General features: G+C 38.4%; 1 protein-coding gene across 4 annotated transcripts in view; it reads left to right on the top strand.

Annotated features, from left to right (window-relative positions):
- The first annotated feature begins 17,630 nt into the window (after positions 1-17,630).
- Positions 17,631-21,908, top strand: part of ANO5 (anoctamin 5) — a 94,173-nt gene continuing 89,895 nt past the window's right edge. For 2 of the 4 annotated variants that reach the window (XM_064365104.1, XM_012456480.2), the window contains exon 1: positions 17,631-18,084. In XM_064365104.1, coding sequence (XP_064221174.1) covers positions 18,045-18,084 — 40 coding nt within the window. In that variant the 5' untranslated portion in view covers positions 17,631-18,044. Of the gene's footprint in view, positions 18,085-18,492; positions 18,512-19,389; positions 19,452-21,908 lie in introns of those variants that run through there. The other 2 variants (XM_012456481.2, XM_064365105.1) reach the window with 2 other exon arrangements.

The raw sequence follows: 21,908 nt of genomic DNA, 5'->3' as shown, positions 1-21,908 counted from the left end.
CCCGCTTTCTCTCCCTCCCTCCTTTCTTCCTTATCATCTCTATCCTTATCCCTTTATTTTTACATCTATCTCCAGCTATAGCTCTAGCTTTATTCATTGATTGTACATATGTATATATATAATAAATATAAAATATAAGACAATTATGTAAAGCTCTAATATCACAATAGAAACATACTTTACACATGTAACAGAATCACTAGTGGCCATATACATGTATATAATGTATATACTATATATGTATAAAATGTATATGCTATATATATATATAATGTTGAGCTATGATAGTAATCAAGCAATGCAATATAGGACAAAAACAAAATTATAATATGCAATGCTGGTGTAAGTAGATAGCAAAATAGGCAGTCTCATATACCACTGGCATGAGTATTAAACTGGTAGAAAAATTTTCAGAAAGCAACGTGGAAACGTGTGGATAGGTAGGTAAGTAGGTGGGTGGATGGGCAGGTAGCTAGCTAGCTGGTTAGCTAGACAGACAGATAGCTAATAGATAGATAAATGCATAGATAGATAGATTTTTAAACCTGAAAATTTGTATCTCTTTAAAACTAACTTAAGAAAATAACCAGAGACATGTAAAATATGAATGTACAGACAAATGTGCCAGAGCAATAGCATAGTAAAGAAGTGAAATAAACTTATTGCTCTACAGAATAAATGGTCCTTAATCCCAGCACTTCAGGAGGCAGAGGCAGGCAGATAACCTGAGGTCAGGAATTCAAGACCAGCCTGGCCAACATGGGGAAACCCAGTCTCTACTAAAAATACAGAAATTAGCTGGGCATGGTGGCATACGCCTGTAATCACAGCTCAGGAGGCTGAGGCAGGGGAATCACTTGAACTCGGGAGGCGGAGGTTGCAGTGAGCCGAGATCATGCCACTTCACCATTCCAGACTGGGCAACAGAGTGAGACTCTGTCTCGTTTCCAAAAAAAAAAGATCTTATAGCCATAGATAATACATTATGCTTTCATTAAAATTCAGGTCTTCAAAAATTATTAAATGATGGGATAACATTATGATGTTAAGTTTGAAAAACAAAGTATAAAATTGTATATACAGTATGTTCTCAATGTTTAAAAAACTATGCCTTTATTAATAGTTAGACTTATGTTGTAAAATTATAGATGCTTTTAATTTTCTTTTAAAATTGTTCATGTTTTCCAAATTTTCTAAAATGGGCAATACACCAATTTTATAGTTACAGAAAAAAAAAATAACTTTTATTTTGTAAAATGTCTAAGTTCCTCCCAAAATAAAAATATAGTTAAAACAGTTCATATTAGGGTAAGTTTAAAGAGCTGGAATGTTTCAGGTTAAAGATATATTTTTATCTATCTAAATATCCATCAATATACATATGTGAGTGATAAACAATAGTACCCATTTTGCTCTGTACTTATCAGCATTGAATGACACGATTTGGATTTGGATTTTGTTTTATATTGCACTGCTTACTTTTAAAATTGAAGATATGGGGGGTTTTTGATAACTTTTTGACCATTAATAATTCTACTACTGCCATGAATTTTGTTATTTAATTTACACTCTATATTTATATTTCACCTCTATACCAATAAATTCATTTATATATTTTTTCTTCAATAAAGAAACCAACTTAGTGTTACACATTGGATTTATTTCACATATCTCCTTAATTTCTAGTCTGTAGGCTTTCTTTATTCCTAGTGACATTGATTTTTTTTTAAGAATTCTGTAGAATTCTTCTTTTAGCTAATTTAATTAATTTAATTTTATTTTAATTTCTTGTGGTATTCTGTAGAATTTGTCTCTATGGTTTGTATTTGTTTTCCCATAATTCAGTTCAAGTTATACATTTTTGTCTGGGATACTAATGAGGTAATGTTTTCCCTTCAGTGGATCACATCAGATGTCTAATTTATAGTGATTAATAACTAATTTCTGGGAAGATGTTTTGTGATTATGTATATACCATATTTATCACACTTTGTACTGTAGTTTCATCATTCTTTGATGATTCATGCCAGAATCAATTCTTTTTCAGGTTAAAAAGTATACTGCTATGATAACCACAACTTGGTGATTTTCTAACATCATCATTCCTCTTCATTTAATTGTTAGCCTTCTATTACTTTTTAAGTTTTCCATTCTCCCTCAATCTTTCATTTATATTTTTATTATTGGTATGGGCACATGGACTCTTAGGCAATAAGTTATCCATTACTATCATTATTTATTTTGGCATTCTAATCTTCTTTCCAGATTTGGCCACTGGGAACCTTTTTGGATTAGCCCCATTGTACTTTTGACGTGCCTTATTATTATTATTATTTTGACCACATCCTCATTTTGTGGCACCATAAAATGTTCCAGGCTCATCTTGTATATTTCCTTCCTCTGGAAGACCCTGGAAAATTCCAATCCAATACTACTGGGCTCTTTTTAGCCTTCCTCTATTCCACATTTGCATCTCCCTTGCCTAAGAGTGAAAATTCTGGCTACATCAAAGCCTTTATTCATTCACTCAATCTCACAATACACAATAAATACGGAGAGAGTAGTTTCAGAATCACTACACACATACTACTGTGAAATACAAATTCATCAGGCAACTAAAAAATAATTTATAGGTCAGGCGTGGTAGCTCACACCTGTAATCCCAGCACTTAGGGAGGCCAAGGCGAGCAGATCACCTGAGGTTGGGAGTTTGAGACCAGCCTGACCAACATGGAGAAACCCCATCCCTACTAAAAATACAAAATTAGCCAGGCATGGTTAATTATAGGTTAATTAGCCTATAATCCCAGCTACTCAGGAGGCTGCAGCAGGAGAATCGCTTGAACCCAGGAGTCAGAGGTTGTGGTGAGCTGAGATGGCAACATTGCACTTCAGCCTGGGAAACAAGAGCAAAAGTCCGTCTCAAATAATAATAGTTTAAAATAATTAAGTATAATTATTATAAACATAATTTATAATTTATACAGTTATTTTTATTTTTAGAATAAATATGCATATCAAAGTACAAAGTTCAAGTGGTATTTAGTCTAAAATATATTTTTTGCATTTTGAATTTTGTTTGTCCTTTTATTCCCTTAAGTGTAGTTAGATGTTATTAAAAAAAGTTTTTTTAAACAGTAATTATATTTAGTTAAATTTAACTCACTTGAAAAAGTCATATTGAAGGTCTTTACGAAATGAATTATAAGCTGCTTATTAATGCATTTCAGTTTTGATCCAAATTAGAAATATTTTCATTTACTTAGTTTTTCACACTGTTTTGTTTTTTCAGAGAATAAAAAGTATCATATAACCCAAAGTATAAAATAAATATCTATGTCTATACTGATATAAATAAATGATTGAATAAATAAATCAAGAAATAAAACAAGAACCAGACAAGTTTTGTATGCAAAATAATTCCAATAGCTTATGTAGTTACTTTTTCTTCAAGGATATGAGGGTGTAACTATCTCAAGTGAGTGAGCTATACATTGTGACTTCCTCCCAAAGATACAGTATGAAAAGGAGGTTAAAAAACCATAACTTTATAGTAAAGAAACCTAGAAAACACTACCTCAGCCAGGTGATTAAGATCACATCAACAGTAATAGGTCACATTGACAGTATTTACCCTTGATAGGATGTGATGAAAATAACACTTTACCTCTGTTGTCTTCTTCCCCAAAATATATTACCCCAGTCTAATTGAGAAAAGCATTAGACACATCTCAATTGAATGACAATCTACAAAACCCTGAATAGTGCTCTTCAAAACTGTCTAGTCTATCATAAAACAAGGAAAATCAGAGAAACTGTCACAGCCTGTAGGAGCATGAGACAAAACAAACTAAATCCAACATGGTATCCTGATGGGATCCTGACAGAAATAGGACACTGGGTGAAAAACAAGAGAATCTGAATAAAGTGTGAACTTGAGGTGATGTTAATGTATCAGTTTGTGTTCATTAATTGCAACAAATTTACTAGACTAATGTAAAATGTCAATATTAGGGGAAATTCTCAGGAGATTGAGGTCGGATAATCACTAGAGCTCAAGAGTTTGAGTCCAGCCTGAGCAAAATAGTGAGACACTAAAATAAGCAAAATAATAATAATAGGAGAAATTAGTTGTCAGGTATAAAGGAACTCTCTGATGTTTTTGCAATTTTTCTATAACTCTACAACTATTCTAAAATAAAAATCTTATTTTAAAAATTAATGTAAAATATTCAAAAGATGGCAAATGATTGGAGAGAACAGAAATAATCTTTTCCACCATTTTTACATTAATACTTATTTTTTAAGATTTTAATAACATTTTTGGCATATTTCTCTCTTCAAGCTTATTGAGGCAGAGAAGTAATCACAGGACTGTTCATGAGATTAAAATGGGCATCCTCCATTTGAGAAATGCTGAGGACCACTAACTGATTTGTGCCTGAGAATGCCAATGTAGTCCATGGCAACAAAGTAAAAGGGGTGCATTGGGATAGACCTGAACTCTTAGACTTCATTGGAGCAAGAGGATGAGAGAGATTTTTCATTGAACAGACACAAAACATGCAGGAGCAAAAGGCAATATTGGGTGGTTCATGGTCCTGGCCAATAAAGCTCTCCAGAAGGGCAGAGAGTTCTGACCTGCCAGGAGTTGGATATTGCCAACAGAATCCTAAAGGCTAGGGAAATAAGCCACAAGTAACCAACTGCAATGAGGGTACATTCACTCAGGTTAAGGATATTGCTGGAGAGAAGTATTCATCAATGGTGATCACTGAGGTTCCATTTGCATTTGCTGAAGACGGGTAACACAAAGACATCCAGCCTAGTTATAACACATCTTGTCTTTCCTCACCTCCACTTTCATTCTTCTCTCTACTGCCTCTAGAAAGCCAGAAATGTAAGTAAGTATGTGGGTTAGGAGGAGGACAGCGATGAAGAGTTCAAATATTCCCTTCCTTAAAGGCAGGCAGCTGCCGTCTACAGGAAGGTGGAGAAAAATCTTAATTTTCAATAATGTTGAATTACTTGATTGATATCTAAAAATGGGTGTATCCTAATTATTGAATTGGAACAATGTTTTGTAAATTTAAATGATCTTTTAACTCTCTGAAAATTTGAAAATTTTCGGACTCTTTCCAAATATTCAGGATCAGGAAATTTTTACCTCCACTAAATAAATGTTTAAGGGATAGTGGGAGACTAACGTGGATTAGTGTTTACATTGTGCTAAAAACCATGTTTGCTTATTTTACTGAATATGTAACTGTTATGGGTCAACTTGTGGTCCCCTCTCCCCAAATTCATATGTTGAAGACTTCACTCCCAAAAGTGCCTCAGAGTGTTTGGAGATGATAGGGCTTTTATGGAGGTAATTAGGTTTAAATAAGATCATAAGTGTTAGGCTCTAATCCCAGAGGCCTGGTGTCCTTATAAGAAGAGGAAACTTGTACACACAAAGAGACACCAGGGATGTGTCCACACAAAGAAAAGACCACATGAAGACAGCAAAAAGGTGGCCATCTGCTAGCAAAGGAGAGAGGCCTTAGGAAAAACAAATGTGCTAAGATTTTGATCTTAGACTTCTATCTCCAGAACTGTGAGACAATAAATTTCTGTTGTTTGAGCCATTCAGTCCCTGGTATTTTGTTATAGTGGCCCTAGCAAATGAATAAATAGCACCTATGTATATCTGACGTACGTCTTAGGCCATTTGAACTGCTATAACAAAATACCTGAGACTGAGTATACGGGATCAAACACTCATATTTCCAATCCATGCTCCGCTGCTCAGCAGCTATATGACCATGGGGAAATCCTTAACCTCCCTGATCTTCAGCTTCATCATTGACAGACTGGAATTCACACAAACTATCTCATTGTTGTGACTTTCTAACCTAATAGGAAAGTCTGTATTTTCCCCATCTATCTTCCCCTTAAGAAATCATCAAATCTGGTGATTTGGTGTGAAGATTGCTAGCAGTCTTCACTGCCCAGCAATTTGCCAATGCTCCAGGACTAATTTTCCTCTTCCCCAATGCTAGGATCCTTACCTAGCCTTATATTCTCATGCACCATATGCATCTTAAAGAAGATAACTTGTGTTTCGAAAGAATAATAATTTAATGAGGCAATTGATGGCAGTTAGAGAAGTATTTTTGTTGGGGCACGCCCAGGGGTATTTCTATGACATTAGCTGTAATCATTTATTCATAAGAACACATCTGCTAGGTAGTAAGAGTTTTCGGCTAATAATGTACAAAATTAATAAATCATTAGAAGGCAGAAGAGCGTAGGGAGAAACGGCAAGATCTCTAGAGCCGATCTACCACGGTGAAAACCTTGACTCTAGAACATACCAACTGTGTGATTTTGAGCAAGTTACTAAAACCCTCCATGCCTCAGTTTCCTCATCTGAAAAGGTGAGGGGATATTATCAGTTGTAAGATATTGTTATGAGAATTAAATGAGCTAATACATTAAAGTTTTTAGAACAGTACCAGACTCAGAACTGAAATCAGTTTATTAAAATGGTTAAGTGGAAGATTCGAATACAAAAAAAGATACAAACTCTTTTGCTATTACTGTTTTTATTCAACAAACTTATAGTGTGAATAGATCTGCAAAAAAATGAACGTTAGGCATGCAAACATTTATGAAGTATGACACATACTAGTTTCTTGTTCCTGTATTGAGAAGAAAAATGGATGACGGAAGCCAGACACAGACATCTTTAGCCCCTTCCTCTCAGCCTCTCTCTCTCTTTCTCTCTCTCTCTCACACACACACAGAGACACTGAGCTTTTTCCTATCTCCTACACTAGCTTCATATCTTGTTGTCTGAAGCACTATAAATTTTTTTTTTTTTTTTTTTTTTTTTTTTTTTTGAGACGGAGTTTCGCTCTCGTTACCCAGGCTGGAGTGCAATGGCGCGATCTCGGCTCACCGCAACCTCCGCCTCCCGGGTTCAGGCAATTCTCCTGCCTCAGCCTCCTGAGTAGCTGGGATTACAGGCACGCGCCACCATGCCCAGCTAATTTTTTTTTTTTTGTATTAGTAGAGACGGGGTTTCACAATGTTGACCAGGATGGTCTCGATCTCTTGACCTCGTGATCCACCCTCCTCGGCCTCCCAAAGTGCTGGGATTACAGACTTGAGCCACCGCGCCCGGCCAGCACTATAAATTTTTATACAAATTGAATTGTTAGCCACTATAAAAACTATAGTATTATACAGTATAGTGTAATATAGTAGCTATGAGCATTAGCTATGAGCCACACTTATGTTTCCTTGTCTGTATAATGGGAACAACAATAATAATAATAACCTCACAGCAACCTATTGTATTTATTTTGCTTGTTTTGTTGATGAGCAGATTGAGACAAGGAAATGTTAAGATACTTGAACAAGATAATTGGGAAGTGAAACATCTATAATGGGCTAGAGAACTAAAGAGCTCTCAGCTCATCTAATCTTCACCACCACCCTCCAAAATGGTATTATGCCATTTCTAAACTGAAGCCCAGTAAGTATTGGAAGCTTATTCAGGATTCTAAAGCTAGTAAGTGGCAAAGTTATGGTTTAAACTCCAGTTTGCCCACCCTAATTGCTATGTGTTTTTATTTTATTTGATTTGATTTCCTCAGTAGTTAGATGGAATCACATGAAATTGGGGTGAAATATGCCAAAATAGTCACATTTGGCAATTCCATATAATTCAATGTATATTTAGAAATATACTGCGGAAAAATCATTACAGTTCTTCACTAACACTCTTCTTTCTCGATCTTTTCCTTTACATTTTTTTCCCAAATTCACAGCCTAAAATTCTGCATATATCAACACTGATTTGAACAGAAGACAATTAGAAAGGATTTTAGAGGAATATAAGATATGATTTCTCTTCTCACATGACTACAGTCTAGTTGAGTAGATATGATAACCATGCAAGATATCATCAGAGAGCAAAACAATGAAGGAGAAATTCAACTGGTCATCAATCAGTGGGTATCCATGTGTCATGCCCTATGCTGTCTCTGGTGGATGCAATAATAAGTAGAAGAAATGTGGTTCTCATCGTCATAGAGTAGTGGCAGAAATAATAGAAAACAAATAACTAAATAATCACAGATGTAACATATTTTCAGAGTACCCATCAGTGCTTTTCTCTTCTGACTAAACACCCCATCTACATAAGTCCCATCATTTGACCTTGCCTTCATATCCATCTGCAGACCTTCCTTGACTTCAGTTAAATGGCAGGTGGCCAGCTAACTTTAGAAGCAGCCTGTATTTATTTTACAGACTCCCTCTTCTTTATCTTTGTAGATGACTTTTCTGGCAATCCCAGATTAGAACCATCCCTTCAATGGAAAGCAAATATGTAATTAAGTAGGGTGGGTTCATTCTCTCTGGGAGAGACTACTTGTTTTTTAAAAAAAACATATCTAGCCTGGGGAAGCTAAATAAAAAATGTAATTAACAACTTTCTCCTTGAAACGTAAAATTACAAACCACAGCAGGCTCTGTTACAAGCATGCTGATCATTTGAGGGATGTCAAATATGGTCTTGATGCTTCTTATGCTTCTGGTGAAAATCATGTAGCCACTGGGTGGAGAACACAAAAGATGATTTAATTCACAGGATAAAACCCCAGATGTAACCACTGAGTGAGTCGATGGAACTCTTTAATTTCACTCTCTTTGTACTTATGATTGAAACTGCATATGAGTTAGGTACTTCGAAAGTAGACTATGTTTTCTTAAACGTATTTTATAAAGGTCTGGCCGATTTTAGTGTGCATAAATAGTATACTTTCCCTAACTTGATGTTCCTGTATTTCAATCAAGTTTGGTTTGTTTTTCTATTTAACCTGTTTTAAGGACCCTTTTAGAATTTTAGTGGTGGATTTATTTCAGGGAATGTGAATTGGTCAATAGCATATTGAATCCAAGCATTAAATCATCTTTTAATGGGAACATCCTGTTTCTCAGAAGCTTTTATTTCATTGCCACAGCACCAATAATCATCTGAATACTGCCTAATAGAGTACTTTAATCAATATGTAAGTCCATTGGCTCTTAAGAGTTCCTTTCATTGTTTCAAGCAATATTTGTACTGGCATGCTTATGTATCATGTACCTCATTTTAAAATTCAGAAATCTTTGGGTTTATGCTATAGGTTACTAGAAGTATTATAGACTAATAAAAATAAATCTTTTCATGAAAATTAAAGGAATAAATCTATATTTAACAGCAAAGGTTCCATCTTCTCAAAATCTCTACTGCTTAAAATGATCCTAACAACAAAAATAACAATGAATACAATAAAATAAAAATGGGATCCCATGGTTTCCTATTTGAGCAAATAAAGACAAGAGTTACTACATTTAATCCACCAAAAATTATAAGTTATTTTCTCTAGTTTACAGATAAGAACACTGAAGCTCAGGGAGGCTAAAAGACCCTATATTACACAAGTTAAAAAATGAGAGAGCTAGGATTTGAAATCAATTCCATCAAGCCAACACACTTTCCACTAAACAATATTGTCTGGTTGGAAGAAATAAAAATCAACTGATCGCCATAGTAGGAATCAAAGACGGTGGTGGTAAAGTGATAGCAGTAGGAAAGGAGAAGCAGCAATGAATTTTGGATGTTTCCCCAAAATTACACACTGTGCCTTCCAGCTAGATGAAGTCATTTCCAATAATTGGTGAGGAAGACAATTTAAAAGAAGAATGACAACAAAAGCTGGTGATACAGTGGATTAAAATATTGGACAAAATCAAAGCTGACTTGTTTCTGCCTTGAAAAGCAATATGGTGATTAAGTACATGAACTGTGTAGCTGGGCTACCCTGAATCTAAGCTGTTACTCTGCGTTTTAATAGTGATGTAATTTTAGACAATTATTTAACCTCTTTTAGCCTCAGTTTCCTTAATACATTATTTAAGGGGTAATATAGTAATGCTGTTTTATTGTGGATTTCCCCTAATAGCAGAGCCTGAAATAAGACTTATGTACAGGAAGATTATTTTGGGAAATGATCCCTAATAAGAGAAGTACAGGGCTTGGAAGACTCAAACATGAAAAGAGAGCCAGAGAACATGCTATCAAGCTGGCTACCACTGTAGGCAAATAAGTGTTGGTTTCTGCAGAACACCTAAAGAGCGATGCACAATGCATCTTGAAATTGCCCCTTGAAAGAATGGAAAAGGGAAATATTTATCCATCATTACCTATTGTTCAGAGTTTCCCCGTGTTGCCCTAACTTCCTCCTACTTACAGTTTTGCACATATGTCAGGGTGGAACATGAATAGGCAACCCACATTATGGTGTTAGGGAGGCCCCAGGACAGAACACACAATATATACAACAGAGCTAAGGCAAGGTCCTGTTAAATTATGTGTTTGCAGATATTTGCCATAGAGTAAAGACTAGAGTAAAAAGGTAAGCCAAGAATCTACAATGATAGCAAGAATATCAGTGGATGCCAGGGGCCAGTGGATAGAATGAGGTGATTGACCGCAAAGGTGAATGGGATGGTTTTTGAAAATGTTCTATTATAAAGAATGTGTGATGGTTACATAAGTATATACTGTACATGTTAGAAAATTTCTCTAATTGCACACTTATAACTGGCAATTTAATTATTAATACAATTACCAATATTGCTATGGTTTGGGTGTAGTTTGTCCCCGCCAAAACTCATGTTGAAATCTGATCCCCAATTTAACAGTATTGGGAGTGGAGCCTAGTGGGAAGTGTTTGGGTTATGGAGGCAGATCTCTCATGAATAGATTAATGCCCTCCTAAGGGGACAAGTTATTTTTCTCACAGGAATAGATTAGTCCTCCTGAGAGCAGGTTGTTAAAGACAGTCTGGCTTCCTCAGCTTTTCTCTCTGTTGATTTCTTTCTTGCCATACAATCTCTTTGCATACATCTGTTCTTCCACTTTCTACCATGAGTTAAAACAGCCTGAGGGCCTCACCAGATACAGCTGCCCAATCTTGAACCTTCCAGCTGCCAGAATCATGGGTCAAATAAACCTCTTTTCTTTGCAAGTTACACAGCCTTGAGGATTCTGTTATAGCACACAAAGAGGACTAAAAAAAGTATAAATTGCACTTCAATAAAATTGGTTGTTTAAAAAAAGGATAAGCCAAGATATGCAGCAAATACGAGAGATGTCTGATAAGCACCTGTTTCGTATCATCTTGAGATTTAATGCAGTAGCATATGCAAAGCATATTAATGGACACATAGAAAGTATGCAAATATTAGTAGCTATTATAGTTATTAAATACTAGCTGGAGATAATCCTGGTGATTTTGAAAGAAGTAGAAGAGTTGGGCATTTGAACTAGTTTAAGGGAAAATTAATTTAGCCATAGATTCATCCAAGTTAGGGTAATGTAAGAAAATATCAGTTACTTACAAATTTTGTAAGATATTAAGAAATTTTCGATGAGAAGTAAATGTGGAGATAAATATTTGAATGAGCCCTTCAAAAAGTGATAGTTAATGGAATAAATGAAAATAACAGGAGAGACTTCGTTGAAAGAAGACAAAAGAGTCAAGGAAGTGACAGAGGATACAAAAGAAAGAGGAAAACTTACATTTATTTAATGTCTACCATATGCCAAAGACAATATTGTTATTTAGTTTTAATAACCACAACATTTGGTAGATATGATTGCTTACATTATACAGGTTAGGAAAGTGAAGCTTACAGGTTTGTGAACCCACTAGCTCAAAGTTGTACAGCTAGTAGGTTGTTGAGTGGACATTCAAAACTGAAACAGATTTGCTTGAACCAGATAGTATGACTTCATTGTCCATGCATTTTCTTCTACATTGTACTGCCTGTCAAGTGGGAGTCAGTTATGGGAAGAGACTCAGAATATCTCTTAAAAACTGTTGTGGAAAATTTGGAAAGAGGCATTAGATTTAATAACGGATACAGGTCAGTGAAGAACGACCTTTGAGGAAACAGTTTTCTTCAGTGACATGATAGTGTTCAAAACAGGATTTGATGGCAAAGAAAATGTAGAGCCAGTGTGTGTGACTCCTTGATGGAAAAGTTTGTTTGTACAAGATTAAAGGAAAATTGTACATTTGTCCATTCAAACCTCAAAGTCCATATTCTTACTGCAATATTAGAGGTAGCCAATATACAGCATTTGAGTTCAATTTTGGCCCCTGTTTATGCATATGCTAAAGAAAAATAGCAGTCGTAAGCACATGACACTTAAACGAGAGGATGTGATTATACTGTGAAACACTCAAGACCATAGGAATATAGCAGTGCTAAGGCAAGCTGGGTCTTAACTCACCTCTTCCTGTCATTTGCTGCGAGTGTTTTCCAAAGGTCTAGCCCCTATCTTCAGAGGAAAGTCAAGAATTTAGTGCTCAGATGGTGAAATGAATTCCTGAATTACTGCTGACTCATAGTTTTTTCAGATCAATTTTATAGTTTCTTTAGAACTAGAAAATTAGTTCTCAGAATGGCACTTAGCCACCCAATGTGTATAATACAATTATTCTATCAGCTGCTTGAAAGCAAGGGGCAACAGAGAAGTCAGCTAGTAGCCAGTCTCAGACAACAGGAAATTTGATAATACACTTGGTCAAATCTTTCATTTAACATATATTTATATAGAATCTTTCTGTGTCAGGCACCAACCTAGGTACCACAGATACAACAATAAAGAGAACTGACAAAACATCACCCTTCATGGAGTTTATATGCTAACAAATATGCATAAACAAATACATATAAAAATCCAGAAAGTGATTACTTCTGTGAAGATAAACAACACAGAGTAAGCAGACAGTGATACTAGGTAATTGCCTTTGGGTGGTCAGCAAAGTTCTTCCCAAGGAAGTGACATTTGGATGGAAAACTGAATAACATAAGACAGTTAACCATCACACATCTGTGAGAAGATCCTTAGGAGGAGCCGGGGAAGCAGTGAGTGCAAAAGCCCTGAGATGAGAAGGTGCTTGTTATGTTTGAAGAACAGCAGTAAGACAACATGACTGCAGTGTAGTGGGGGAGGGAGAGACAGGTAGGAAATAATCATGAAGGCTTACTTAGCCCACATCATGTAAATAGAGCTTTTGCAATCCTATAGACAAGCAATGTGTTTTGATTTTTCCCTAAGTCTACAAAATAGTTTGTGATAGAAAGCCATCGAAAGTTTGAAAACAGGTTATTTGTAACCTCAGTTTCTGTTCATGCAGGCATAGAAGAGAATAATGCTTCTTTGCTCCCTATGTATTGCTGAAACAGTTCTTCATGATCTCAGTCTGAGGACAAATTGCATTTTTCTGGTTATGAGACAGAGCGGGTATGCCATCCCGGACATTGAGATTGGGAAATACCAAGCATGAATGTGAGTGCTAAGTATTAAACCCAATTTTCTGATGACCACTAGGGTTCCAGGTATCAGCCCATAAAGTGGGCTTTTTCTGAGAAGAGTGAAAGATGGTAGGTAGAGATGAACAAGCTAGTGAAGAGGACTGGGGCTTATAAGTTTTGGGGTCTAAAAAAGTCAGGATTCAAAGTGATCAATTTGGCAAATACAGAGATTTGGACTCTCCTCTGAAACCAGGGGGTGGGTAGTGAATGTGTGGAGTCAGAAAGTAATGCAAATTCTGGAGAAATTGTGGAAGCAGTATTTTGTTGGGGGGTAGGGGGGAACATCACCTTTAAATAGTATTCCTACCTTCTAGTAAATCTATTACTTTAACTTTACCTCTGCCAGTCAATAAAAGTTTTTCATGTTTGGTACATTTTAATTGTTTCCAAAGTCCTTTCATGCATAGGACTTATTTGACTTTTACAACAACCTGGGAGATGGCTGGAACAAGTTAAGAAACTTCATATCCAGAGAAGGGAGCTAAGTCATCTGTCCATGATCATTGTGCTGCCTATCTTTTTAAGGGATAAGGACAGGGATTTAATACATGTCTTTTCACTCCTGCACAATGCTGTATGTGTTAGAGTATGCCATTTTATGTGAACTGCAGAGTTGTTCAAAATACATTGAATAAATGAAATTTTTAGGTGTTAAGAAAACCACTGTATGATAAGAAGTCTAAAAGGAGGAAACAAGGAGTCAAAGCTTTGATATCTGAAGAAATCAAAAGAAAGCAAACCAATGCAGATCACAGACTAGAGTGCTTTAAATATCCTTGCTTTAAATACCAGAAGGGAAATATATTCATTAGGTGGCTTCCTAAGGCCTTTTCTAGTCTTCAGAGTCTAGCTTGTAAACTTATGCTCTTTAATCAGGGTTAAGTTCAGTGATTCAATCGGGTTACTAGAATAATAAAAACTTCTTGTGCAGAGGTTGCTCGAGAGTAAATATTTAACTTTCACACAGCTCAGGCTTTTGTTCACACACTATATGCTTACATCTCTAAGATGCCTTTCCTGCAGAGAATTCTCACTTTTACTATCAGCAGGCATATAAGTACTGTAAGGTGCCAATTGATAGTTTAGTTTCCAAAATACCACCATGTATATCTTTATAGCTATGTTTATGTAATAATTTAAAAATTTTGCGATACTACTAAAATATAAAAGACAAATAAGAAAAAGTGTACTAGATGCTTATAATAATTTAAACAAAGGCTGAAATCATTTGGAGGGTTAAAAAAAGACAACCTTTTGGCCGGATTCAATACCTAACTACATGTTCAATTACATTAAAGGAACATGTATAAATTATTCAGAATGTAATTCTGGAAATGTATAGTTAATGATTGTGTCTAATGAGGTATAGTATATGATGGAGGAGAAGATGAGCATATCCTAAAATTATAAATAAATAAGCAATATAAAATATGTCAATGATATGAATACAGATAATGTTTTTCAAAACCTAAAGAGTTGTGGACACAACCCAGACCTTTATTAAAAGAACACAGCTGTTTTTCAACTTTTGTTAACAAAGTTTAAAGAATATTGATAAAAATCTAAGTAAATTCAGCATCAAAATATTCCATTTAATTTGGTGCAAAATCATCAACATATAATGTCTTCTCATATACATCATTTCAAATACAGAGCTTAAATAAAAAAACATGAAACAGAATTATGTAAAATAATGGAAAAATAATTTTATTTTCTTTATTTTAACTTTATATAAAGCAAGATTCTATCCAGCTCTTAACTCACAATGTGCATAGCACCTAGAAGAATACCCAATATACAGGAAAAATATTAGAAAATATTCATATTGTAGAAATTTTCTTAGAACTCCAAAGATTAATAATCAAGAGATGATAACCAAACACTTCTATCACAATTAGTCATTTATTATGATTTCATGTGTAAGTCTATGCTTATGTATATTCACCTTTCAAACACAATTCCAAATTATATCAAGTAAGAAATTGCCTACACATAGTCTCAAATCACATGACCAGAGCTCACGTATTCCTAGACATATAAGCAGGAAAGTAAAGCATAGGAGTAAAACTGATTTCCAGTTCTGTGGTTAACTATAACCTTTACCAAAACACTTCTCTCTAGGCCTGCTTCCTCATCTGCAAAAGGTGATTCTCAATTCTGAAATATCAATAGAATGGTGGGAGAGAGGGGAATGTAGTAGCAGAAAAATGAAGAAAGGTCAAGACTTCTTTGGTCCCCTTATCCTAACTTTCAAATCACCCCATCTTTGTCCTAAACTCAGAGTCACTGATATGGTTTGGCTGTGTCCCCTACCTAAATCTTACCCTGAATTGTAATAATCCCCATGTGTCAAGGGCAGGGTCAGGTGGAGATAATAATGGGGATGGTTCCCCCATACTATTCAGGTGGTAGTGAATAAGTCTCACGAGTTCCTATGGTTTTATAAATGGCAGTTCCCCTGCACAAGCTCTTGTCTGCCACCCATGTAAGACATGCCTTTGCTTTTCCCTTGCCTTCTGCCATGATTGTGAGGCTTCCCCAGCCATGTGGAACTGTGAGTCCATTAAAACTCTTCCTTTTATAAATTACCCAGTCTCAGGTATGTCTTCATTAGCAGCCTGAGAACAGACTAATACAGCCACTCCCTCCTCAGCACTCAAGACTCTCAGCTGAGACTTCTACCTCACCTTTAGTTCATCATCAGTCTTATTTTTCCCCCATTAAACAGTGAATCTAGTTTCTCAATTATTGTGTATTTGGCAGTTGATCGGGTCTCAAAAACACAGAAACAATGCAGAGAGGCCTGTGAGAGTGGGACGACCCATTCTGCTTGAGGTTAAAGTTCTGGTTGGGGCAGGCAGGAGGTGGAGTGGGGAAACAAAGCAACCCTTTGAGATGGAGTAGGGATCAATGTAACTTGGGTTACTTTTCTTTTTTCTCCCTTTTTTTCTTTTTCTTTCTCTTTTTTCCTTTTTTTTTTTTTTTTTTTTTTTGAGACAGTGTCTTGCTCTTGCTTTTGATCACTCAGTCTGAAGTGCAATGGCATGATTTTGGCTCACTGTAGCCTCAACCTTCTGGGTTCAAGCAATCCTCCCACTTCAGCCTCCCAAGAAGCTGGGACCACAGATGCCTGCCACCATGCCCGGCTAATTTTCTGATTTTTTTTGGAGAGACAGGGTTCTTCCTATGTTGCCTAGGCTAGTTTGAACTTCTGGGTTCAAGCAATACCGTTCAGCTGGGATACTGATAGGCGTCACCCTAGATGGACTATAATATGGGTTAACTTTAATGGCAGCTAAATGTTAACACACTCTGTGCAAGGACTTTGCATCATACTTCTCACAACACCCTAGGAGGTGGGTACTATTATCATTCTCCTTTAAAGATGCGGAAACTGAAACTTAGAGAAACTTGCCCCACACTTTCCAACTCTTAAGGGGCAGAGGTTGACTTTGGAACACAGTCCACAATGGATGACCTTCCCCCACCTGTAGAGGGCAGAGATCCTTCTGGGCTCCCAGGATGCAGGCAGAGCCAGGAGAAAAGTTAATTCCCCCGCTCCAGACTCTGTGGGGAAGGGGCTGCTGGAACCTTGAGACTCCAGCTATGCGCCGGCCTTACATAGGGAGGGGTTCCTTTAAGGGAGAGAGACTTTTCCCCCACGCGACAAAAAGTAGCTCCCCAACTGGGAGGGGGTTCTTTCCGAGTGGCACGCAGGGTGGGCTTAGGGCCAAGCGGATCGATGAAGACCCGGCTAACTGGCGGAGAGAGCATCAGGACCCGCTGTGGGGATCGGTGAAGGATTCCGACTGGAGTGAGGCGGCAGCCCTGGCCGTAGGTGGACCTGGTGGAAAGCGCCGAGCGAAGCCTGTTGAGAATGGAGCAGGCCGGCCAACAGGGCCGGGGGTCGGCGGGTCCCGAGGAGAGACCGGAGGCCGCGGGTCCAGAACAGGGACGGGAGGCGGCCGGTCCCGAGGAGATGCGGGAGGCAGCAGGCCCGGAGGAGGGTGGGGAGGCGGCCGAGCTGCGACCTGCGGACAGCTGGAGCGGAGAGGAGGGGGCCGGTGTCGAGCCAGCCGGGCCGGGGGGCGGGGAGATGGCGGCCTCCGAGGGTGGGGCGCCGGCTGCTCCTGCGGTCTGGAGGCGGGGAAAGAGGCGGGGAAACCGGGAAGTGGGAAGGAAAGCTGCGGGAGGGCAGGAGTGGAAAGGACCCTGGCGAGCGCCGGGAGGACCGGCGGCTGCGAGACTGGCTGCCGGGCAGGCATAGGGACAGGTACCTGGGGAAGTACTGGGAGGGCGCCCAGGAGCGCTACCGGGAGAGGGTGGTGAAGCGCAGGGCCAAGCGCGCGGAGCAGGTCGGGGAGGACCGAGTGGTGGGGAAGTACCCCCTGGAGAAGAAGCCCCGCTGTCTGAGGCGCCTGGCGACAGTGGAGACCGAGGCGGAAGAGGAGGAGAAGGAGGCCTGCAGAAGGAATACCAGCCACTTAGAAGTCCAGCAGCCTCAACTCTGGAGGCCCACAGTCAGATTCAGTATCTGCCCCACATCTCCACGCGCGTCTCAGCGGCTCCTCCCCTGCTGCCTCTCGGGCAGCACTGCCATTAACGAGCTGGCGAAGATGGGCGACCCGGATCTCCTCGAAGTGTTGGCGGAGGAAGGTAGGACCACGCCAAAAGGCGTCAAGGGAGAGCCGGGGGCTGCCTGCCTGCACCCCGCCACTCGCGGCGCAGGGGCCCCAGTGGGACGTTGGCGGCCCTGCAGCCCAAGTCCTAGGGATGTTCGCTGCGTGGCGTGCCCAGCGCGAGACCGGGACTGTGGGGCAGAGAGTCCCTCGCCTGGGGTGAGTGGGGTGGGTTTCGGCGCTCCACAGATTTCTCTGCTGCTCTTGCGCGCCAGGGACCTGCGACCTTTGACCCCCATGGTTCGAGGGCACCCTCCTGGCTCCCCTGCAGGTCGGGGAGCTGCAGAGTAATTCAGGGGCGCGAGGCTAGCGCTGCGGTGCTTGGGTCTCCGAACCCAGCCACTGGAAACGAAGGCTCTCCTAAACACAGCAGCAGTGTAGAGTGCCAGACAGCTGTCCCACGTGTAAGGAGCTGGTCCTTGTCTTATTGCCTCACTCTCTGCTCATTACTAATTATGCTTTGAGATGCTTGTTAATTACAGGAGTAGCAGATCCTAAGGTCTATCAGTTTGAGGTCTTGAGAGTCATAGGCACTTGGGAAAGCTGCTGCTGCTGCTTTTACACAGCTTTCGTTAAGCCCTTTAATTCCCTTGACAAATATTTATCCATTGTTTGCCAAAGCCTTTACACCGCATGTATTCCGTGGGCCTATTTTAATACACGTATTTTTCTTAAAATGCACATACTATTTTGCTGCTATCTCCAGGACCCAGTTTCTTCAATGATACTTTATTTTCATGCCTTGTTTAGTGTTGGATTTAAACATGGAAACAGCTGGAAACAGCTTTCCAAAGTGACAAAAGATCTGATCATTACTCTTCAGTTTTCAAAGGCATGGAGAAATACCGTGTGTTATTGCATCCTCCTCGTTCCCTTTTTAAAACAGCTTTATTGAGATATAATCTATATACTATAAAATTCACCTATTTGATGTGTAAATTTCGATGTTCCTTAGTGTACTTACAGAGTTTTGTAACTATCATCGGAATCTAATTTTAGAACACTTTCATCACCCCAAATAGAAACCTTTTAGGCAGTCACTTCCCATCCTCCCCGACTTCCCACCAGTAATCTCTTTATCATCTCTATGGATTTGCCTATTCAAGACCATTCATATAAATAGAATCATACAATGTGTGGTCTGTTGTTACTGGCTTCTTTCTCTTAGATTGTTTTTGAAGTTAATCCATACTGTAGCTTTTATCAGTGCATCATTCTTATTGATTGCCAAATACTATTCCATTGTGGAGCTATACCCTACCTTATCCATTCATCAGTTGGTAGGATTTGTGTTATTTCCACTTTTTTTGCTTCTGTTAATAATGCTGCTATGAACATTAATATGTAAGTTTTCGTATGGATATATGCTTTTATTTTCCTTGGGTATATATCTAGGAGTGGAATTGCTGGATTTTGTGGTAGCTTTATATTGAACATTTTAAGAAATTGCTGAACTGTTTTCCAGGCATCTGCATTTTACCTTCCCATCAATAATGTGTAAGGATTCCAATTTCTGTGCATGCTCACTAATACTTGTTATTGTCTGTCTTTTTCATTATTAAAAAAAAGCAACTTCAACCATCCTAGTGGTTGTAAAGTCGTATCTCAGTATGATTGTGATTGTATTTCCCTAGTGATTAATGTGGCAAATATTTTCATATACTTATTGGGCATTCATGTTTTTGGAGAAATGTCTGTTCAGATCATTTGACTGTTTAAAAATTGAGTTGTCTTTTTTAATATTGGGTTGTAAGAATTCTTTATATATTCTGAATACAAGTCCCTTGTTAGATATATGATTTGCAAATATTTCCTCCCTCTTCTGAGTGTTGTTATTCCATGTTCTTGATGGTGTCAGTTGAAGCATGCCCCCATTTGTTTTTGAAACAGGGTCTGGCTCTGTTGCCCAGGCTGCAATGCAGGGACATCATCTCTGCTTACTGAAACCTGCAACTCCCAGGCTCAAGCAATACTCCCACCTCAGCCTCTGGAGTAACTAGGACTATAGGTGCTACACCACCATTGCCCCACAGGCTACTTTTTTTTTTTTTTTTAAATAATGATGGGTTTCATTCTGTTACCCAAGTTGGTCTTGAATTCCTTAGCTCAAGTGATCCGCCTGACTTGGCCTCCCAAAGTGTTGGGATTACAGGTGCAAGCCACCATGTCCGGTCACACTCCCCCATTTTTTAAAAAGGGCTTTTGTAATCTATTTATGCTTCTCATGTGATCCAAGTTGTGCCTCTGATTAAGGTGGAGATGAGAGAAAAAGATATTGATGAGGAATACCCTACATTTGATGGTTGAGCCTAATTACTGCATTCTGCTCAAATTCCTATATCTTGGTATATTCAAAAATCCAAAACCCAGGCAGCAGAGAAGTGTGGCATTGATGAGAGCAGAGCCTAAGGAGCAGCATAGTTCAGGCCACTCATATGACTCGTATATTTTTAGATGTTTCTTAGCATGTCAGTTGTTTTGCTGGTTTAGTTTTACTGCCAATTATTGAGACCTGTGTTCTTATTAGGTATCTTAACCCATTTTTTTATTGCTACAACAGAATACCATAGCCTGGGTAATTTATAAAGAAAATAAGTTTACTTGGCTTTTGGTTCTGGAAGCTAGAAAGTCCAAGAGCATGGTACTGGCATCTGACAAGGACCTTTGTGCTGCTTCTTAACATGTTGGAAGCTCAAGGGAGGGCATGGGACCAAGAGATAAATGTGTCCAAACTTATTCTTTCATTAGGAACCTGATTCTGATATAACTAACCCATTCCCATGAGAATGACATGAATCTTTTCATGAGGATAGAGCCCTCATGACATAATCACGTCTTCAAGGCTCTACCTCCTAATACCACTACAATGACAACAATGACAGTTAAATTCCAACATGAGTTTTGGAGGGATATTCAAACCATAGCACTAGGGTGTATGAAAAGTGCATTGTTATGAGAGTGTTTTTGTTTTTTTTCCAATGGACGTTCCTTTAGATTTTTAGAACTCTACTTCCAGGTATATTTTCTCTTGGAGTTAAATGACACTTATGAAAACAAGCATGTTGGCTGAAGAAGGCTGAAAAATTGAGGTTCTAGAGCATCAATTTTTAGTAGCTACTTCTGTTTCTATATTTTAAAATATAAGCAGACTTTTTAGACTACATTTACCCATATAGGTAAGCCTGGATTTTCTATGTGCTTTCTAAATCACCTTTAAAGACTGAATATGAGAGTTAATTTGTAAGATTTACCATAAGAAAGACAATGTAACATTTGGCCTTTTAGGCATAATAGATAGTTATAAGATTTATTACATCTTCTCTATTTTTTTCACAATTAAACACATAAGCAAATTAGTGATCTCCAGTTGGCTAATTTTCTTTTTCTTTCTTTTTTTTTTTTGGGATGGAGTTTCACTCTTGTTACCCAGGCTGGAGTGCAGTGGCGCGATCTCGGCTCACTGCAACCTCCGCCTCCTGGGTTCAGGCAATTCTCCTGCCTCAGCCTTCTGAGCAGCTGGGATTACAGGCACGAGCCACCATGCCCGGCTAATTTTTTGTATTTTTGGTAGAGACGGGGTTTCACCATGTTGACCAGGATGGTCTCGATCTCTTGACCTCGTGATCCACCCGCCTCGGCCTCCCAAAGTGCTGGGATTACAGGCTTGAGCCACCGCAGCCGGCCGGCTAATTTTCTAATATCTTCTAATTTTAAAAATGAAATTCTAATGGCAGAAGGTAACAGAACATTTAATTAGTTACATAAACAAACACTGCCAGTAAAATGTCAATGTGTCTGGAA

Source organism: Aotus nancymaae, unplaced genomic scaffold, assembly GCF_030222135.1.
Source record: "Aotus nancymaae isolate 86718 unplaced genomic scaffold, 86718_ANA_hifiasm-v0.15.2.pri h1tg000059l, whole genome shotgun sequence".
In the NCBI taxonomy this organism is placed as follows: domain Eukaryota; kingdom Metazoa; phylum Chordata; class Mammalia; order Primates; family Aotidae; genus Aotus; species Aotus nancymaae.
This window is presented reverse-complemented; position numbering and strand designations above follow the sequence as displayed.